Source organism: Pezoporus flaviventris, unplaced genomic scaffold, assembly GCF_033815535.1.
Source record: "Pezoporus flaviventris isolate CSIRO_AGI_PZ_B2104156 unplaced genomic scaffold, CSIRO_AGI_Pfla_v1 ptg000066l, whole genome shotgun sequence".
Taxonomy (NCBI): Eukaryota; Metazoa; Chordata; class Aves; order Psittaciformes; family Psittacidae; genus Pezoporus; species Pezoporus flaviventris.
The window spans coordinates 20,110,991-20,131,632 of NW_026892614.1; the positions used below are offsets into that span (position 1 = coordinate 20,110,991).

The window sequence follows — 20,642 nt, forward strand, 5'->3', positions numbered from 1 at the left end:
TTTTTTTGTACTTACTGGTTTTGTGGTTGGGTTTTTGGGTTTGGGTGCTTTTATTTGGGTTTTTTTTTTTGGTTGTGTTGGGGGGGGGTTTGCTTGTTTTGGTGGGGTTTTTGGTTCTGGGTTGTTTTGGGTTTTTTCTCGAGATGTTTACAAATCCATTATATTTTCTTCAGCTTACCTTTGTTTACTAACTTCAGGTAGAACTCAGTTGTTTAATCTGTTTATATTTATAATGCCCATAGTAAGCAACAAACCTTTCTTTCAATAATGTTTCCTGTTGCTCACAGTTCCCTTGATTATTGTGCTGAAAGCTTTAGTACAGATAATTCTTCAAGCTGATGAAAGACTTGAATATTTGGTCAAACTTCAAAAAATAGAAGATGAAGGTTTTTCCGAGATAATTTTATCTTTTTCAGTGTGTTTCCTTGCTCCCCTTTCAAATCTATTCCAGGAGAAAAAATAATGCTGAAAGAATAGGCACCAACTTTAAGCTGGCTTTTGTTTTGCCTTTTTTTTCTAAATTGGCCTTTAGGAAAGAGCTAATTTGTATCTTGGCATTTCCGTTGTTTATTGCAGTGGTGTCATACGTATACAATGTTTCAAATCATTAAACTGTCTACAAAAAGCATGTTGGTCGCATGCTATTAACCTGAAATTTAATTACCGATTCACAGACTGATGGCAAACTAAGTAGTTCTTCTGACTTACCTACAGATGTCTTTGGCCCTTGAAAAGAACCAGTTTATTTTTAGAAAAAGTCTGTTGTGTTCTGGTATTTTCTGACACATCAGGAATGATTCATTTGTCAAGCTGTGTAGAGGAGAGAAACATTAAATTTATTCAGTGACTTTCACTTCTTCAAGGACTCAAAGGTTGTTCCAGGCAGCAATATCTGCCCTATAAACATTTTCAAAACTTAAAGTTCCTTGATTTGGTTAGAGATTTATTAAAAATAAACACATTGCGTTTTACAAAGACAGCTGTGAAAGAAATTGCTCTATGAAATCATTTGGCCAGGCCTGTGTTTAAATCATCCAACAGCAATAGCCAGTGGTTATTGTTCTGGACTATATGCTGTCAAATTTGCTAAAATCTCCAAACATCATTTATATGATATGAACTGATAGCTTTCAATATTAATGGAATATCTTAATATCCTTGAAATAATTTGTTTCAGATATTTTAGTCTATCATACATAATATAGAGTACATGTGCTAATTGTCGATGATGACTCTATTTTAATCAGAATTACTCATGAAGAAACTTTCACATGCACTGTTCTTAACGTCTTGCGATGTTTGTCTGAATTCTTGTATTTCAACTTTTAAATTTTCTCAGTTTTTTTTAAGTTAGGATACTTCTGATAATGCCTTATTTTAAACTGAATTTCTTTGGTACATTAGTCTAGGAAGGGTAGTTATGTTATGGCACTTATGCTAACATTTTCCATATGATCAAAGCTGTCTTTCATGATCATTCTCTATGGCCCAGTCTTTGCCTGAAGAATTACAACTTTGTTATTTCTTGTAGCACTGGAACACCTGGCACATTCTAGCACCCTGCTGAGTTAATATCCCAGGCCTTACCAGTGTGTTAATTTCAGCAAAATCAGAACTTCTGAGGTGTCCACTCGAATTGCATTCCGTGTGTTGATGATAGGCGTCTTGACTCATAGAGGACTCTGCAGGAGCAGCTTAGCAGGCTGTGATAGTAGTAAGAAGCACTCTAGAAAGGACACGGCTGTAGAAAAGGAAAATTAGCTCCTTTGTCTGACTTCTCTGTGGTTGATCGTGTGGAGGCAGAGATCTAACAAACTGCCTTCTGTTGCTGGGTTGTGTAGATAATCGATAGATGCAGTCTGTGTTAGTCCTTAGTTGCAATGTCAATGTTGACTAGCCTTGAGAGCTCTTCTCAAGGGCTCATCTTTTTCCTCCTCCAGTTTTCGTTGCTAGTGCCTGATGCTTTTATGCTATTGCCCCACATCCCTGGGGAACAAAGGGTTCCTCTGAGTTTGATATTGCTTACCTTATTTTCTGTTGATTTGTCAGTCATTCTTATTGTGTGTTCCTGTTTGCAGTCTCTTATACTTAATCTTGTCCTCTGTCTGGCAGCTTTTTCTTATCTGGTTAACTCCTGTGTGCAGCTGTGCCCATTACTGTATGCGCCTTTGGCATTCACATTGTTCACATACTTAGGTAAAATGCTTATATATTATATCTGGTTATGCCATTGTGACATTACAGAATACTTACATAACATTGTTGCTAAACAATAGTTTTGTATGTTTATATGCAACTGTCGTGGTTTAAACCCAGTCAGGTAATTCGTTCGCTCACTTCCCCCCCTTTCTTGCCCTCCCCCTGCTCTCGGAGGGACGGAGAGGAGAATCGAAAAGAATGCAACTCCCACGGGTTGAGATAAGAACAGTTTAGTAACTAAGGTATAACACAAATCACTACTGCTACCACCAATGATAATAATGATAAAGGAAATAACAAGGGAAGAGAATACAACACCTCACCACCCGCTGACCGATAACTCGCCCCCCAAGCCCGACCAAGCTCCGACCGATACCTCCTCCAACCCTGCAGTCTCCCAGCCCTTCCGGCTAACTCCCAGTTACCTCCTGGGCATGACGTGCTGTGGTATGGAATAGCTCTTTGGTCAGTTTGGGTCAGGTGTCCTGTCTCTGCTTCCTCCCAGCTTCCCCTCCTCCCTGGCAGAGCATGAGGCTCACAAAGTCCTTGGCCAAACCAAAACATCTCTATCAGCTCTGTTCCCGAGCCGAAAGTCAAAACACTGCACTGCACCAGCTACCAAGGAGGAGAAACATGACTGCTACTGCTGAACCCAGGACAGCAACACTTTAATATTAATTATACCCTGATTAGTACATTTATAATTTGCAAGTGTCACAAACCTCTGTTTTGACTATAGTGTAGACCATGTTTGCCTGTCAAGTAAGTTTTGGGTACTAAATCTGTTAGGATGTAAGAAAAAGGAATGAAGCTTGCATATGATGCTTGCATGATTTTGGAAAGCTTTTGGAAAGTTTGCTAAGGTAAGTTTCCTGAAAGACATACCTGCTGATAATTTAAACCCAGCCTAATGTCTGTCTTTGAATTTCTGAGGTGGTTTAGGATTTAGCACACTGTTCTGCAGTTGAGATGTTCCTGTAGCCAAGTAGTACTAAACTGTATTATATGAATCCCAAATGCTCCACACACCTGATGTAGAAAAGTTGGTATTGTAGTTGTTTCACTTGTTTGGAGTTCAGTTGTTATAGGATTAGCAAGGGAACTGATGGGGCATAGCTTGTGTCAGTTGTCAGTGTTAACTATCATGTCTTCCTCTCCTCTTCTGCATCCTGTAGTTCCAGTATCTCCTGTAGTAAGATGTAGGATAAAAGTGGTCTTCCTTTCTTTTGTGATACTAGAGCCATTTCGAGCTTACCTTTTTTCCCCTCTCATTTACTTGTTGCTGTATAGTAGTGACATTCATCAGTTTTTGTATAAAGTTGCTTTTTTTATTCTCTGCAGCTGCGTTGGATCTCTGAAACAGCTGAATGATTGCTCTCTGCTTGGATGGAGAGTTCAAACTATGCACCAAAGTTGTATGTGCCCTCAACCCAGCCTCTACTCATGTAGCGTGGTACCCTCTTATGCCCTTGACCTTGATCTAGTTAGCTGATTCCCCACTAAATTATTCCTCTATATATTTTCAGCGCACTCTCCTACCATGCCTGGAAATGATGCATATCTTTTAACACTTATTTTGTCAGGTTTAGAAGTTAAATTACTTCTGGGTTCTGTGCTGCCTCTTGACTGGCAGTGGGTGAAGGCATATAAGCCAGAGCCTCCCTGAAGCATATGCAAAGACAACAGAATCACCTAAAAAAGCGTGGATTTGTTTATTACCTCCTTCCCATCACCTCTCTTTGCTTTCCCCTTCCCTACTAGAACAACAAAATTACAGTTCATTTGAGGAAGGAGAAGAATGTCAGCATCACACTGTATGGTTAATGAATCCATAGACTTTGTATTGCCTGTGGAAAGAGGGCTCACATATATCCAGAGGGACAAATGGACTTTAGCAAACAAGAAAAGCACCTGTGACAAGCATCCATAATGGTTTTACCATATTTCATTTGGAGATAGATCAGCATTTTGATGCTGCCTTTCACTATTGTATCAATGGAGAATGAACAGCTTTTAATAAAGGTATAATGGTTTACACTTCCCTTTATCAGGATCAGAGCAAAACATATCTGAGCTGCTTCAGGTGGTCTTATCAATTGACCTTTTAATGGCAAGCATGCTTGTATTGCTGTAGTGAATCTAAGTGGTGTGCTGGCACTTGATTCTAAATACTTGACTCATAATTTTTTTATTAATTGAAGAATTAAAAGTTTTCCTGAACTTTCCAGCTGTAAGGCTTTAATTTTTAAATGTTATCACACACAGCATAATTAGATGGTTGTGCTGCAGTCAGAGACACCCTGACAGGCTAGAGAAAGAGGTCAACAGGAATCTCATGAAGTTCAATGAAGAGAAATACTAAGTCCTCTCCCTAAGGAGCAATTACCCCATACACCAGTGCAGGCTGGGGGATTGACTGGCTGGAAAGCAGCTTTGCAGTAAAGTTGACCATGAGCCAGTAACATGTGCTTGTGGCAAAGTAGGCCAACAGTGTCCTCAGCTGCATTAGGAAAAGCCTTCCCAGCAGTTCAAGAGAGGCAGGTGATCCTCCCCCTCTACTCAGGACTGGTTAGACACATCTGGAGTGCTGGGTTCAGTTCTAGGCTCTCCAGCACAAAAGAGACATGGACAAACTGGAATGAATCCAGTGAAGTACCGCAAAGATGATTAAGGACTTGAAGTATTTTATGTATCAGGAGAGGCTGAGAACTGGGACTTTTCAACAAGGAGAAATAGGTGTTTCAGGGGGATCTCCTCAATGTGAATAAATACCTGATAGGAACAGTAAAGAAGGTGGAGCCAGGCTGTTCTCAGTGCTGCCCAGTGACAGGACAAGAGACAATGGGCACAGACAAAAAATTCTTCTTAAACATACAAGAAAAAGTTGGTTTTTTTTTTATGTGAGAGTGATCAAAGAGTTCCACAGTTTGCTTGGAGAAGCTGTGCAGTCTCCATCCTTGAAGATATTCAAAACACAGTTGAATATGATTGGGAAATAGCTCCTTTATCTGACTGAGCAGAGGCATTGATCTAGATGATCTCCGGAAGTCCCTCCCAACCTCAGTGGTTTTGTGGCTAAGATGGACAAATTTAAACCATTGAATTGGAAGTGTCAGTGCTACAGTTACAGGCTGTTGGGGAAGGAAATCTTGGTTTTGGTGTGCCATTTTTTACTGTGTATATAATTCTAGTGCTAATAATTATCTATTTCCAAGAAAAAAGCTAGTGGGAAATATGTTGCTCTTTAGAAAATGAAATATTGCAGGCTTTGTAATTCTTTTTATAATTTATTGAGAAAATCCATTTTGTGCAAAGGAAGTTTTTCACAGTCCCCATAGGAATCTGCTGAAATCCGGAGAAGTTTGAAGCTTCCATATATGTGCCCTGACCTGCACAGGGCACATATGTGGCCTGTTAGCTGCAAATTTTTTCTGAGCTTATGCTTTTAACAAACAAATGCTGTAGTCAGTCATGAGTTAAATCAAAGCTGAATTCAGCTTTGTTTTTCCATTGAATACAAAGTTAAAACACAGACAACCTTACACAGAACTTCATCAAGGCTGCAGAATGAGCCATTTACATGTTAAGGTGTGCCAGAATGATGTAGCATCAATGACTGAAAAAGGTAATTCAAAGCTAGGATTGAATGTGTGAAATAGGTGGCACTTTCATAACATTCTGGAAAATTGGGTCCACATTTTCAAGCTAGGCAGTAAAAGTAATGTGCATTTTTTATTAATTTGGCAATAATTTCTCTGTACCTCTCTTCCAGCTTGTGGAATGGAAAAGATAATGCTGTCTGTTCTCACTAGATTAAGTGATGATTGTGTAGAAAAATGCATTAATATCTGTAAGGTGCTTAGCTAATTTACTGAGAGCCCAGGAGTAAATGAATAATTTTGTATTCAGCCCAACATTTGTGAAATAAATCAGACAGCAGACCATATGTTGAATAGATAGGACAGAAAGAGATATCTAATAACCACTCCAGAAGTAAAGGATATATCACTTTTGCATGACAGAAAAGAACAAAGTAATGTTTGTGGTGATACTTACTGGTGAAACATCCAAATAACTTTTAAATGCAGGGTCTGTGTATACAGTTTAACTACTATTCTTATGATTTATTTTTTTTGGCCATGTCTCATCTAAAGACAAATTGCATCATGGTTTATGGTCTTTGAAAAAAGAAATTATCAGATCTCTTAAGAATGTGTTTCTGCACTCATATTTTGAACTTTAAAATTGTCCTTTTCCATGTGCCCTGGGTTTGTTGCTTCAATACTTTTTTGAACAGTGTTTGTATTGCAGGTTTAAAATCACGTCTTTTTGTTACCACTTACTTGTTCTCAAGTAGCTTAAGGCTTGATGTGTAGTGGTTTGGTTTGGGTTTTCTGTTTGGTTTTTTTTTTTTGACATGTTGGAGAAGATGAACCTGCAGTAACATTGTTTAAAAAGAGCAACAGCTCCACATTATTTAATTACTGCATGTGGTTCGCTGTTTATGTCTTGGTATACATGTATAGTAAAGCATTTTAAACATAAAAGGAAAAAATAAAGTGAAAACAATGAATTACTGTGATATGAATACATGGTTTTATTTTGCAGTCATGTTTCACACTGTGTAATAGGCTTTCCTGCTGTGTGCTTGTGTATATTTTCTCTGTGTTCCACATTATTAAATCATATTGAGAGCTTTAGAGAGCTAAATGTCTGCCCTTTTGGAGTAGTACATACAGTTTTGATGTGTAAACCACTTAGAAGGCAAGCTGAGCTTTTTTAAGGGAAAAATTCTTAATGTGATTTGTAGTGTTAATTTGTTTTGAGATTTGAAGTGCATTTGAAATAGAACTCACCAATGCGTTTGCATTTTTTAATAACTTGAGTTGGAATGAAATAAAATTAAATTGTATTAAATTCTTATCTTTATTATTTCAGTGGCCGAACTGGAAAAATTCGAGTGCAGTCCCTGAAAATTGGCTTGATGTCTCTTTCTAAGGGCCTTCTGGAAGAGAAATACAGATGTAAGGAAGAATGTATTTTATAAAATACTTAACTTTATATAATTAAGTCATGCACTATGACAAAACACATTATAGCAAAATTCGTAGTAAAAAATTTCTCATGCCTGTAGCAAGGCAGTTTTCTTGTAAGTAAAATAGAGTTGTTGTTTTCATTATCATCAGTGAGAGAGAAAGTAGGATTTATATCCTGACTGGAAAGTATTGATGTCAATTATGCATTGTTTAATGCATGTTATTGCTCTCCCCAAAAGCAAGGAGAATGTAACCATGTGGAAGCTAGAGAAGTATTCTCTTTGACTGATTCTGTTGTCTTTTGTGCATATGTATGTTTTGTTGAGGGAAAAATCAAGCAAGTCAATGTTGATTGGAACAGGTGAACATGTCAGATAAGGCAAGGAAATACATCAAAATTCAGCAGTCATATTTTGTGATCTATGGGAATGATGATCTGAACTCTGAAAATAGTTTTCCAGTATGCATGCTTTCTGCCAGAATTGCACCATGAAAGTTTGTATTATGTTGATTTAAGTAATTTTGGAAGCTTGAGAAATTCTGAGTAATATAAAAATATTTCAAAAAATAATTGCAGGAGCTGAAGAACATTCACATTGTGGCAAACACCGCTGGCAAAAACAGAACAAGAGATTAAACACTATGTAAAATCATCCTAGATGGACAGTTACATATTATCCACATAATCTTAAAATTGCTATTCTTTGCAGTAGTTACTTGACACATTGCGTAAACGCATGTAAATTATATAGAGACTGTGTTAGCCCTGTACCATTGGAGCTCTGCAACAATTTCATCTTTCCTTAAAAGCATTTGTAGGTAATCTTGTAATTTTAGCTATTAACATTGAACAGAAGTACAGGTATTTTATGCATAAGATCATGTTTTGGCCATCTGATTGGCATACTGAGCCTTTGGGGTTTTTGGTTTCTTTACATCATTTGATGTATTTGTGAATAAATCCATAATTAAAGGAGCTTGGCAGAAATACCTTTGTTTAGTAATGATAATTCAGGGGGTAATCTGCCTTTTGGTGTGAATTAAAAGGTTTTCATAAAATACAGGAATGAGGTTGTGAATTACAGAATGATAACGTGCAAAAAGATGGCTCAAAAAAATAAAAAAAAACCAAACCTGTGAATAAACTCGGTAAATTGCTATCACTAATGAATTAATATACTTACAGTCACTGAATATAGATACTGAAGCAGAACAAGGAGATCATGAGGTCAGATTCATTATGTTGTTGCTTTGTGTCTAGTCGTAAAATAAAAATGGTGGTTGCCGTTTTGTATAATCTGTGTTAACGCACAGTGGTCTTTTTCCTGAAGATTGCTGTAACAAGTCCTAAAAAATTGTACAGAAAAAGTCTCAGGAGCCTTTTTTTACCAGGTGATCATAACTTCAACCTGAAATATATCTGAAATTGAAAGGGTTCCTCGGCTTCTGAAAGCAGAGGATTAATAGTCAGATAAAGCATCCTTTATTTGTTATAACTTTTGATGAGTGGGCCAGGCTATGATCAGAAAGAAATTTTGCCAAAGGAGAAAGGAAGTAATGGTGTCAGGTACTGGCTGGTGGCTTTGCAGTTAGCATTTCAGGGTCCTCTGGCACAGGATGTGTCACAGACTGATCTTTGGTGGGAGCTATGTTGCTTGTTTTGATTTTGTCACACCCTACTACTGATATACTGTTGAGAGAAACTTTCTCATATCATAGAATCAGCCAAGTTGGAAAAGACCTTTAAGATCAAGCCCAACCATTTTAGATCTAAAAGAGAAAACTCTTAACGGAAATGATAAGTGTTTTCAAAAAAAAAAAGTCACTTGGAAGGAAGAACAATATCCCCAGATATGGGTGCTTAATACAAACTTTAGTCACTCAATTTTAGTGGTCTCAAATGTTCTGGGAAGGTAAAAGTTAATCATATCAGCAAGTGTTTGCATCAATAAAAAATGTGTGTGTGTGATTAGTCACAGCAGGTTTTAAGCCTAGTCATGCAAACAGTAGACAAATGATGTCTCAGAGTGTGAATTTCCTACGGGACAGCAGGAATTCTATTCTTCCCTCCCTTTTCTTCAGCTTTAGAGGCAGAGAGATCTTGGTTTGTAATAACTGGGAACAAGTTTGTGTGCATTTCACTCTTACCTGGACTCATTTCAAATCCAGAAAGCCCAGACTGGCAGCAGAAACAGAAAACACACCTGGAGTTTTATTTAATGTATTTAATGTATAGATTTGTAAATTTTGGGGTCATATAATTTACTGCGTTAAAAATGGATTTGGGGTGAAAGAGGGCTACTTCAAGTAGCCAAATCTCAGCTGTAAAGCAGTTCAGTTTCCAAGTGATGTAAAACATCCTTGGAATGTAATTTTTTTACTGTTATGTTTATGTTCCTAATTTTCAAACCACTTGGAACTAGCACTGTGATAGTGGGAAAAAAAAAAAAAAAAAGGAAAGAATGTGGATCCTTTTTTTTTTAACAATTCAACATAAAATGTGTGTGTGGACATTTCACTACTATCTTATTGCTGTTTTTGAAGGAATCTAACAAACTTTTCAGCATTTTCAAGTATCCCCTTCTATACCAACCAGTCAGTACGTTTTTTAAAGTTTTTGCAATTGAAATCCCATTGCCTGTCATCCTTGAAATACAAGTGTGAAGCTGAATTTGATTTAAGATTAACTGATTATTTTTACTTTTTTCTTGCTTCTGTTTTTTTCCTATGGCTCAAAGCTGAATAATCTTTTCTTTTACTTCCCCAGTCATTCTTTTTGCCCTTTTGGTAGAGTCCCATATACAGTTTAACATTTATATTAATGTATTTTATGTATAAACTCATATATGTATGTACATATTAACAAACTCCATTTAAGAGTTTGTGACTTCTGATGTTGCTGGTGGGTGATGTATGAGGTCCCTTTTCCCACTGGCATGAGAATGTTTGGGTGCTCCCTGTCAGAGGTAAAATGAACTCTTCCTATATGTTTGCCACTTGAGAGCTGCTCTCACCATGCCTCCTTGGCCAAGGAATATCTTGTGGGGTAATTTAAGGAGGTAGGACAGAAGGCAAAAATATTTCAGCTTTCCATACCTTTAGCCTAGGAGCTTCTGCTCCTGTGTGTCACATCAAAGGCATTGAGCGTTACTGGAAAAGAGGATAGCATCCATGAACTCCTTTGCATTTGGACACTCACTAGTTACGGCACAGCTGCCAGTGTTAAATTTTGTTTTTTAAGTGGAGTGTTTTGGTGGAGTTTGAGCTCTTCAAAGGTATTTGATTTCCTACTTGGATCAACCCTAGCTAATCACTTCCCCTATTTCCTCTCCTGCCACGTAATTTTTTCCTCCTTTTACTACTTCTCCAATCAACCCAAGTCTTAGGGCTTAGGAAATGATTTCATCTTCCTCGCAGCTAAAGCAGTTAATGAATTGTTTTTCTGTTAGCGCCTGTTTCTGCTGGAGACTGATGCAAACAGAAAAAATGAAACGGGCTTTTATTTTTTTTTCTATCAGGTTTTTCAAACTAACACTTAGAAACATGAAAACTATCCCAGCTGCAGCTAAAGAAGCTAGTCAGGACCTGGGTTTGCCAGATGAGCCTGCAATTATGCAGTACTTGTTCTGTCACTGTTGTTTTCTGTGGGGCTTTTTTCCTCGCCACTGGGCACTGCAGATGCTGTAGCGTTGTTTGACTAGTCAAGAAAAGGGCAAGAAAAATACAAGAACCTCTAAAACCTAATTCAGTCATCTGGATTTCTCTTTTGTGAAAATCCTGTCTTCTGCCTCAGACTCCTTTGTCAAGGTAAAAAGTATGACCAGACTTCATGAAGCACACTGGCAAAGCTTGACTATTGCTCCAAATGAAAGGCCAACCAATTTACACAGTATAATATGAGAGTTTCTCTTGAGTGTTTCTGAACAAAGCTTTGTTTTGCAATCAGAAGTGCAGTCAGACTGAATTTTCAACTTTCATTTATTTCTAATCTAGTAATGGTTATTATGGCAGGAAACAGTAGGGGAAAAGTAGGGGAATAGTATAATTTTCTTTTTTTTTCTTTTAAAATTACTTAGAGCTTTAATCCCAGCCAGCCAATGAATGCCATGTATACACGGAAATTAAATCGAGCTGGTGTCTCTTGTCGGTGTTGCAGATCTCTTCAAGGAGGTGGCAGGCCCCACAGAAATGTGTGACCAGAGGCAGCTAGGCCTGCTGCTTCACGATGCTATCCAGATCCCACGGCAGCTTGGGGAAGTGGCAGCCTTTGGTGGCAGCAACATTGAACCCAGCGTGCGCAGCTGCTTCCAACAGGTAAGGTAACAAAGACCTTCATGTAAAAAAAAAACCCCTCTCCCTGAAGTCTTAAGATTCATTTTCACATGCTGTTAAAATAAGAGATTAATTTTAAAATGTCCACAGTTTTTGAACAGGAATAAATATGCTCCTGCACCTAAGTGTAGGAAGTTATTGTGAAAATGCCGCCGTTAAAAGATGGTTTATGATTTAGGAGAGGATCAAACAAATTACATTTAGCAAAAACATATATAAATCCTTGTGGTTTGACAATATTGGCTGCTCTAAAAGCTGTTAAATTTTGTAACAGCCAATTATCCTGCTTTGCATCGTTCAAAGCAACCTGATACTGTGAGAACAACGTGCTTTTCCCTGCTGGAACAAGACATGATCTCAGCAGAACAAGAGGATGATGTTGATAGTAATTTTTGTCCTTGTGCATCAGAAAATTATTTAGCATTATTTTACTGACAAAAGAGCTTGTGGTTGCATGTGACTTCATGCATAGTCTTTTATATATTGTGAGCCTTTGTGCAGCAAATCAGAACATGGAATAAAGCTGTCTTAGAGCCTGCTGTTCTGCTCCACACTACATGCAGGGGGTTAATTAGGCTGCAAGGAGTGTTTCTGTCTGTTTAAAGAAGATGAGAATTAAAAAAGGGATGTAATGCAACACAACCCAACTCAGACTTTGTCAGGGATACCTAAGGCTCCGACTGTTTCGTAGAGATAACTATACTGCTTGAGTGTGTTATTTCTGTGAAAGTGGCTGATTTTGGGTATTGTCAGAAATTATGTATAAACTAAAAATTCACTATGGCATATATAAAACTACTGATTTTAATATTTCTGATTTTATTGAATCAAGCACTAAATGTTATAGTGAACTTTTAGAGCATTTTTCTTTTGGCATTCCTTCATAGACATTTCTACATTTTCAGTGCGTTAAAAAATTCAGTTGTAGTAACTTTATTTTTTTTCAGAAGTATTAGATTTACTTCTGGACTCTGAGATGACTAGAATTGGAAGAGCATTTGTCCAGATAATGAGTAATTTGGTGGATATTTGTGGAAGTTGGTTTCACCCATTAACCATGTAAAACTTCCCCTGAGGTTTTAACATTTCTGCTTCAGAGAATAAGGGATGTTTCTTGATGTATCTATCACTGGCCTCAAGTGGCTCAAGTCATAGTGAAATAAATTATTCATTTGCTAGTGGCAGGCTTTTTCTGTCACAGAGGAATGATCTTTATATCTCTCAAGGATCTGCCCCATCTCCCATGCTGTTCAATTATGGGTGAGGGGCACTGGAAACGTAGTGTTTAATTACTTTAAGTGATATTATGATTATACTGATGATAAGGTTGCATCCCTCATGTCACATGAATAGCTCAAGTTCAGTCCCCGGTCATTAAAAGAGCATAGAGAAAGGCTGCAGCTGCATGACAGTTAGACTAGTGAAAATGGGTATTTTGCTGGTCGGGAAATCAGTGGGGGATTTGTGTTGGGTTGGGTTGTTTTCATGCCACTCCCTCTTACCAGCAAAATTTACTTGATCTAAGAAACAGGTTAAGAAGCCTGATGTTGCTTCTTGTCACATGTTAACATTTAAGAATAACTTTCATTTTGTGTTCTAATACTTCCAGTGAGTTCAGAAAGATGATGTCTGTTCTTACTGCTGACATTATATCACAAATGCATTTGTGAATATAACACCTTTACACGTAGCCTCCTCTAGTGGTTGCAACTTACAGAATATGGAAGCATGTTTGCTTCTTAAAACAATCATGCTAATACTTTAACTGTGCCATATTCTTGCAGTGATTTCCTATAAGTGGCAGATTTCTTTCTCATTATTTATTTAGGTACCTGTTCATTTTGGGGGGTTTTAATGTGCTGTCTTGAAAGAATACTGTGGGGTCAAACCACAATAAAAAAAACATGAATGAGTCTCATGGCAATTAATAGACTTTACTGGCTTTTAGCAGTCTGGCATAGATTCTAACTCAAAAGACAACCTGTCTGAGCTGCAGAAAATCTTTCCCTTTCATGCTCCCTTACTTCTTTCTCAGTTCCTTTCCTTTCAAAGATGGCTTCACTATGGACTTCATTACTCCTTTATTATGTGCTCCATCTTTGTTACCATCTGCTTACTCTGTCACAGCCATATCTGTTTAGTGCTCTATGCTCTTACTAACTTGTTTTCTTTATCTGAATTTTGATTGAGGCTTTTTTCTTGTATACTGGAGCTGTTTTTACATTAAGGTAGCATGGAAATGATTGACACAGGTGGTTTGATTTTGTTTGGGTTTTGTTCTTTTTTTTGGTTGAGTTTGAAGTAAAATCTGCTTGTATGTGTTCTTTGGTTTTGTTGTTGTTTTGCTTTCCTTAATTTGAATGTGGGGTTGTTGGTTTTGGTTTTTTTTTTTTTCTCTCCACAGAACCACAATAAGCCAGAAATAACTGTAAAGCAATTTATAGATTGGATGCGTTTAGAGCCACAGTCTATGGTATGGCTACCAGTTCTACACCGTGTGGCAGCTGCAGAAACAGCAAAACACCAGGCCAAATGTAACATCTGTAAAGAGTGTCCAATTGTTGGCTTTAGGTAAGAGGAGAGGAATTGGGTGCAAAACTTCTCAGAAAATATCCACACTTTTAAGTCTTCAAACAATTACAATTCTTCCTGTTTGTTTTTCCACAATTTTCCTGCTTTAAGATGGGATCTGCCACCCATGGCGAGGCCACAGTTTGACATGATATATTCTGGCTCCTGCAGTACCACTGTTAGACACCCAATGGTCCTTTTACTGACCAGTATGCAGGGCAGGCTGTCATCAGGTGTTTTGGCATTAGTGGAACCAATAGATAGCAAATGAAGTATAAATGAACCCCATGTGTTCCATTAGTGCACAAGAATAAAAGGAGCTGATCAGTAAGAAAAGATGCGTCCTGTCTGCCTGCTCTTTTGCGTAAGGCTTGGGAAAATAACTCATACCAGGCAATATTAAACACCCTTTAACACCAGTCTTTCCTTGCTTAGCACAAACATTGATATGTTACTGCGATGAGACTTGCACAGTTCCTGTCTAAACAGTATCTAAAACATAATCAAACTTCCATCTGTTCAAAGGGAGCTGTGCATTCTAAAAAATAAACAACTGAAACTAGGGATATTCTCCATGTTCCTCTCCTAAACAGTATAATTTAAATATGAATTATCATCATCGGGCATGAGATAGTTGGTACCCTTAGTACTGTAACAACTAAAATGCATTTGTGAATTGATTACTCCAGTGTATAAATTAATTTTTTTTTTAAACGTCACTGGCTTTTTCCTCTGCTGTGGTCATGCATTTGAGTGCATTATTTAGGAATGATATAAAGCAGGCTTTCTTGTAAGTGATTGTAAAACCTTTAGATATCTAGGCAGATGAGGTAAGTTTTATTCCTCATGCTCTCTGTTTCTTCTTTTTCTGAAGTTTTAACTGATAACAATATGAATCCTAAGGTCAGGTTCATCTCATCTAGCTTTAGGCATGCAGACGTTAGTCTGATTGAGCTAGCAACCCTATTCTTTTTCTATAAATATAGATACGTCAGTACTTCCAAAATAATCTGTTCCAACTTTGTCACCTGTCTTAAGAGGAGATGAAATGCTAAATGCTCCTATTTTGCTTAATGCTTGAGGGAGCATAGGGTGACAAAGATTCAGCTCAGATATCTTTTAGATGCCTAAGTTGAATCTTGTATGTTCTGAAATATTCTGTGTGAAGAACGAGGACAAAGAGATAAACAAGAAGAGAATGAAAGTCAAAGGAATGGCTAATTTTAAACAATTTCTCCAACATATTTAGAGATCTGCAACACCAGAAGCATCTAGCATCTTAGCAGAAGGTAGATGTGGCCATTTAATAGACAGGCTCTGAGTAAAGATTATAAACAGTTGCATCAGCATCCTTAAAAGTAAATCTTTACATTTATAGACACACATTCTCTTGCAAAACAAAACATAAAACTCATCTGGGGAAAAATGTGGATTGGTACTGAAACCCTGCTCTCAAGAAGCAATTTAATTTAAATTTTAACTTTTAGTAGCTATTCAGTTTGGTTTAGTTAGCTCATTTTAGTTTCATACAAATGATATAACCCCATCCACAGAACATCCATAACATAAAAAACAGTGGGTGGAATCTGGAATGGAATTGTTGCTTTAGTCAGCTTTTGTTTTTAAAAAAATCATGTTCCTGGTGGCTGTATTTAACACAGAGGAATACTGGATAAGTTTGTAACCTTGTTCATACATACGCATGCTCCTAAAAAAAACAAAGGAAATAAATGTAATTTTTAAAACTTATTTTTATGTTATTTTTATAATTCATGAATTCTCAAAGAGTTTTATTTTCTGAAATTTGTTTCGAATTTCTGAGCATCAAAATGATGTACAAACATTTAAGCTTAACTGGTAAATGTAAAAACATATAAATCAGTCTGGTTTATGTATGGTTTGTTTTTTTTTTTGATATACCATCTGAATACAAAAGAGAGGAAAAGAAAAACTAAGGCAATATAGTTTTGAGCGAGTCTGAACCTTAAAATTATAACATCTCATGCTCCATCTATGAATCTGATGCCTGTAAGATTTTCTGCTGTAAAGCAATTTGGGCAATAAATGATTGACATTGGCTCTCTGTATGGCTATAGGAGGCAGGAATTTCTTTTAAATACCCAAAGAGGTGACCTGTTTAGTGTAGGAAGTTTGTGTGAATTGGATTAAGAGGGCTACAGGTTTCCTGTGTCCCACGCAGCTGCTGTAGTGGCACCACTGCCCCTGGGTCTGCAGCTGTGGTGAGTGTTGGCTGTGCCATGTCCTGGTCACACACACACACTTGAAGGTGCTTCCTAAACTAATCCCAACAAATTCACTGTGTCGCTGCTGCTGAAAAGCAGATGATACCTTTTCAGAGAACAATTTGCCTTCTTGAGGCTTAGTAATAAGTAAATATTAGAACTAAACTTAGGCAGCTCTAATCGCTTTGTTTAATGTCCCCATAGGTACCGGAGCTTAAAACATTTCAACTATGATGTCTGTCAGAGTTGTTTCTTTTCTGGCCGTACAGCAAAAGGACATAAATTGCATTACCCAATGGTGGAGTATTGTATACCAGTGAGTACCAATTTATTGACTGTTCCTAAGGGGTTGGTTTTGCATTATTTGAAGTCTCAATGGTGGTGGTTTTTTTTAGTCTTCTGTCACCTAGATGGTCTGCCAGGTTTTCTTTTTTTGTATGTTTAGTAGAGCCTGTCTTTCTGCCTTTCTCTTTGGAAGTCGTCAGGGACTTTGCTAGTGCTGCTGATTTTATGTGGGTGGTGTGTGGATTATGGGGGAATGGGTAGAAGTATCCACCTCTGAGAGAATTTGAACTTTACATTTGTTTTGTAAAAGCAAAGCTGAATTATTAAATATAATTGAAGTACTTGTATACTTGTACATGCAAACACACTCTATCGGTGCGAGCATGTCAGAGGAAAGGGACTCACTTTACTATTGCTATATCATAGTAAAGAATATTTAATATTCTACGAATGCACTTTAGTATTTTTTAAGGTGCGTGATCTTTGCTTTCAGGTTCAGCATTTGTTTGCCTCTTGAAAAACGTGGTTAGAAATATATCATGTTTCATTCTGCTGAGTAATTACTGTTTAGTGGGATAGCTAAAAATTGGTGTGTAGCTGGGGAAAAAAACAGGAAACAGAATTGACAGTTTCTAATCAAAAATGGTGTGGGAGGTTTGCTAACAAGAATCAATTTTACAACACAATATTTTCCTAATGAAATTTCAGACACGATTTGATACTGATCACTTACTTGCCTCCTTAGCCAATGTAACCCAAACAATATGAGCATGTCCGAGACATATTTTTCTTAGATTTTTTTTTTTTTTTTCTCCCTGTAAAGTTCTCTCAAACCTCATCTTTAGTTTATGTCATGGTCATGGAGCAGAAATGATATTTTTTACTGCCTATAAGACACAGAAAATTCAGAAATGAAGGGGTAAGGTGTGTCAAAATAGATAATGCTGCCAGTCCACAGGATAAGATACCCTTCCTGTTGCATTAGTCAAATACAAAGATTCATCTGGTATGGGGTATGGTACTGTCCCTAGAAAAGGATAGCTTATTTCTGGTAACTCTAGGTTTTGTCTAGAAGATTTGATATCTGAGAGAAATTTTCAGTCCTTGTTAAACATGTTCACATTATGTAGCTGTGAGCCATTTCATTTACAATATTGTCATTCATACAGAAAAATATGTTCTGGAAATGGTTGGAATCCCCTCTGTCCCTGGGACTAGGAACAGCTTGTATTATAATGAAGATTTCTGTTACTGCTGCAAAAAGGATACAGTTTTAAAGCAATATAAAGTGTAAAATAAGGAGACATAAGGCAAAAGTCCCTTTTTTCCATGAAATATGGGAGGGATGAGGTGAATCCACTATGGAATACTAAAGGGAATAAGATAACATTCTTGATTAAAGTGAGTGAAGGCAAATATATAGGACGTAAAGGAAAGAAATTGAGGCTGTTTAAAGTAGAGCAGAATAAGAGATGGCATATAATTTAAGTGACACATAAAATTAGAGGTCCAGCACTGACCCCTATTAATTGGGAAGCTTAATATGGGACTTTATGGGAATTTTTCTAGGGTCCTGCTGGAAATATGCTCTGCTAGCTCCTTATTTATGTTTAAGAATTCCAGTAAGTTACTAGAATAGCTTATGTTTAAATGGAGTAATGTTCCAAAAATAGCAAGAGAGCTGCATCTTTGGAGAAAAACCAAAATAAAATAAAAAGAAAGTACCAAAAGCTGATGAATTGTTCCTTAGAATCCATTATATTACAGTACAGACAGCCTGAATAGGAAGAATGCTCTCTTTTCAGCCAAATTAAAGGCTGTTGGTGTTAAAAATGTTACTTTTGTGGTTGATGTTGCAAAGCAGAGTACAAATACATGTACTTGTCAAACTGCATTGATAAAATCTGGTTTCTCTTTCTTATTGTTAAGATATATTGATGCATTAATAACAAGAATACTAGCGATAATTAGGGAAAGAAAAAGCATCCCTGGTTAATAAAGCTGTCATTTAGAACTGAAGCTTAGTCACAGATGGAAGGAAGTCATTTTAATTGTCTTCAGGTAAGCATTTCAGTCTTAGTGTATAAAGGAATTTCTCAGAAGGTCAGTTACATCTACTTAAATTTGAATTTATTTGGAGAAGCTCTAAGGAATCTGTTTTTAAAATTAAATTTGCAAGGGGACAGTTCTGCATTTAAATGAGTTTAATGATAATTGCATCAGGTGAGAATTGCTTCATAATTTCAGAATAGGACTGTTTGCACCAGATATATGTGTAGTTATTGCATCCTAATCTGTAATGCCATTTACTATTCATCCTAGCTTGCAGTTTAGTTTTCTTGATGCTGGAAATGCAGAAATTCAGTTGTATATTTATTTTCTTTATCCCCATTCAGGATTTAGAGATGGGTGAGGTAATGAACTGAAAACATTACTCTCTCTAAGTAGTAGAAATGCAAAGTCATTGTAGTTATTTGTAGAGTTGGTTTTTTTTTTCACCTTTAAATACGCTTTCTCTGAAAAGAAGGAGAAAAAGGATTTCTAATACATATTTTTCAAAAGATGTGGGTAAAATTTTGGTAAGATTTTCCTAGCACCTAATTTAGGATTACTGTGACGTAAGTACCTTTATGATTTATTTTTAGCTTTTTTGGAATGAAAATTCTCTCAGTTCTCTCAGTAGTCGTACTTGTGTTATATCAGTGTGACTTTCTGTACCAATGGTCCTTTGAATTTCAGATGGAAATAGTTACTGCACCAGGTTTTTTCTCCAAACTGTTTCCACTTCACAACTCCTATATTCTACAGTAAAACTATGAATGTAGCTTTTCTGAGGTAATGTACAAATATCAAATCAGCAGTTCTGAAAATTTTATCATGGCGAGTATTCTTATTTCCTGACCTCAGTATAAGTATAATAAATTTTTGTAGTTCTGTACCACTACACTCACCTGGCACAGCTCCTTAGTTTGGGAGCTGTACTTTTGTAGCCTTTCTATACAAAATGATGGCAGCAAAAGTTAGCCCCTTCATCTTCCAGATGACCGGAATTTTATTTCCCTGAAAGAGCTCAGAATGTGAGAGGCAAAACATCAGAAATTATTGCTTGAATGATAGCCCACCCTAGACTGAAAATTTCTTTTCAGGCACAATAAAGCTTATCTGCAATAGTGCCTGTTAAGACTTCTCCTCTAGGTAAGTCATCTGAAAATTTAATTGCTACTGACATCCAGAGAAGACAAATACATTCCTGAACATTAAGTGGCCTCAGTATTTTATAAGAAACAAACTGACGTAAGTAAGTCAGTAGTTTTATCTTGACGTGCTTATCAATGCACCAAGCATGTCGCTTCACTGTTATCAAAATGAGATTGTTCTGTGGGGAAGATGAAAGAAAGTAGCAGAGATGGCTGAATCCCACTATTTTGCATGAGGAACATTGCTTCTAGCTGTGGAGTTCATAGATTACCCTTTTCCTTGAGAATAGCTGTGTTGTCAGAGTAGTCTTTGATATATAGCAGCTGGGCAACGTGCTTTCCTCCAAGTCTCATTCTTATGGTTGCTTGGATAGCTGGTTTATATGATCAGCTACCCTTTTGCAACTTTTTGTTAAATTCTGAGATAAATTAGTTACTCTTGAAATTACAGCTTGCTTTCATTGGAGAAAACTAAAATGGACACACAGTTTATAATCAATCTCTCCTCTTGGTGAGGAATTGCTGTGAAATGCCCCTATTTAAAAGTGGTCACAGAAGGATAATCTTCACAATGTTGTACAGGGCAGACATCACTGATGTGGCAGTGACAGCCATAAATACAGTTGTTACATCTTTTATAACCTAATTTTTGTGATATCCTCTCTCATGCATCTAATTGAGGGATGTTAGATGCTTTGTTGAATGGGAATGAATGTACGCCCTTAAACATGTATTGAAGTTATTGGTGAATTGCATTTTTAAGCATCAATTAAAAACAA

General features: G+C 36.9%; 2 protein-coding genes across 6 annotated transcripts in view; one reads left to right on the plus strand and one right to left on the minus strand.

Annotated features, from left to right (window-relative positions):
- Positions 1-20,642, plus strand: part of UTRN (utrophin) — a 369,745-nt gene that overhangs the window by 320,692 nt on the left and 28,411 nt on the right. For all 5 annotated transcript variants that reach the window (XM_061471431.1, XM_061471432.1, XM_061471430.1 and 2 more), the window contains 4 exons: positions 7,138-7,223; positions 11,392-11,549; positions 13,972-14,138; positions 16,586-16,697. In XM_061471431.1, the coding sequence (XP_061327415.1) occupies positions 7,138-7,223; positions 11,392-11,549; positions 13,972-14,138; positions 16,586-16,697 (523 nt within the window). The remainder of the gene's footprint in view (positions 1-7,137; positions 7,224-11,391; positions 11,550-13,971; positions 14,139-16,585; positions 16,698-20,642) is intronic.
- The window catches only part of FBXO30 (F-box protein 30), a 322,115-nt gene continuing 310,900 nt past the window's right edge, over positions 9,428-20,642 (minus strand). Inside the window, exon 4 of the transcript XR_009746592.1 lies at positions 9,428-9,439. The gene's annotated coding sequence lies outside the window, so the exon portion shown is untranslated. The remainder of the gene's footprint in view (positions 9,440-20,642) is intronic.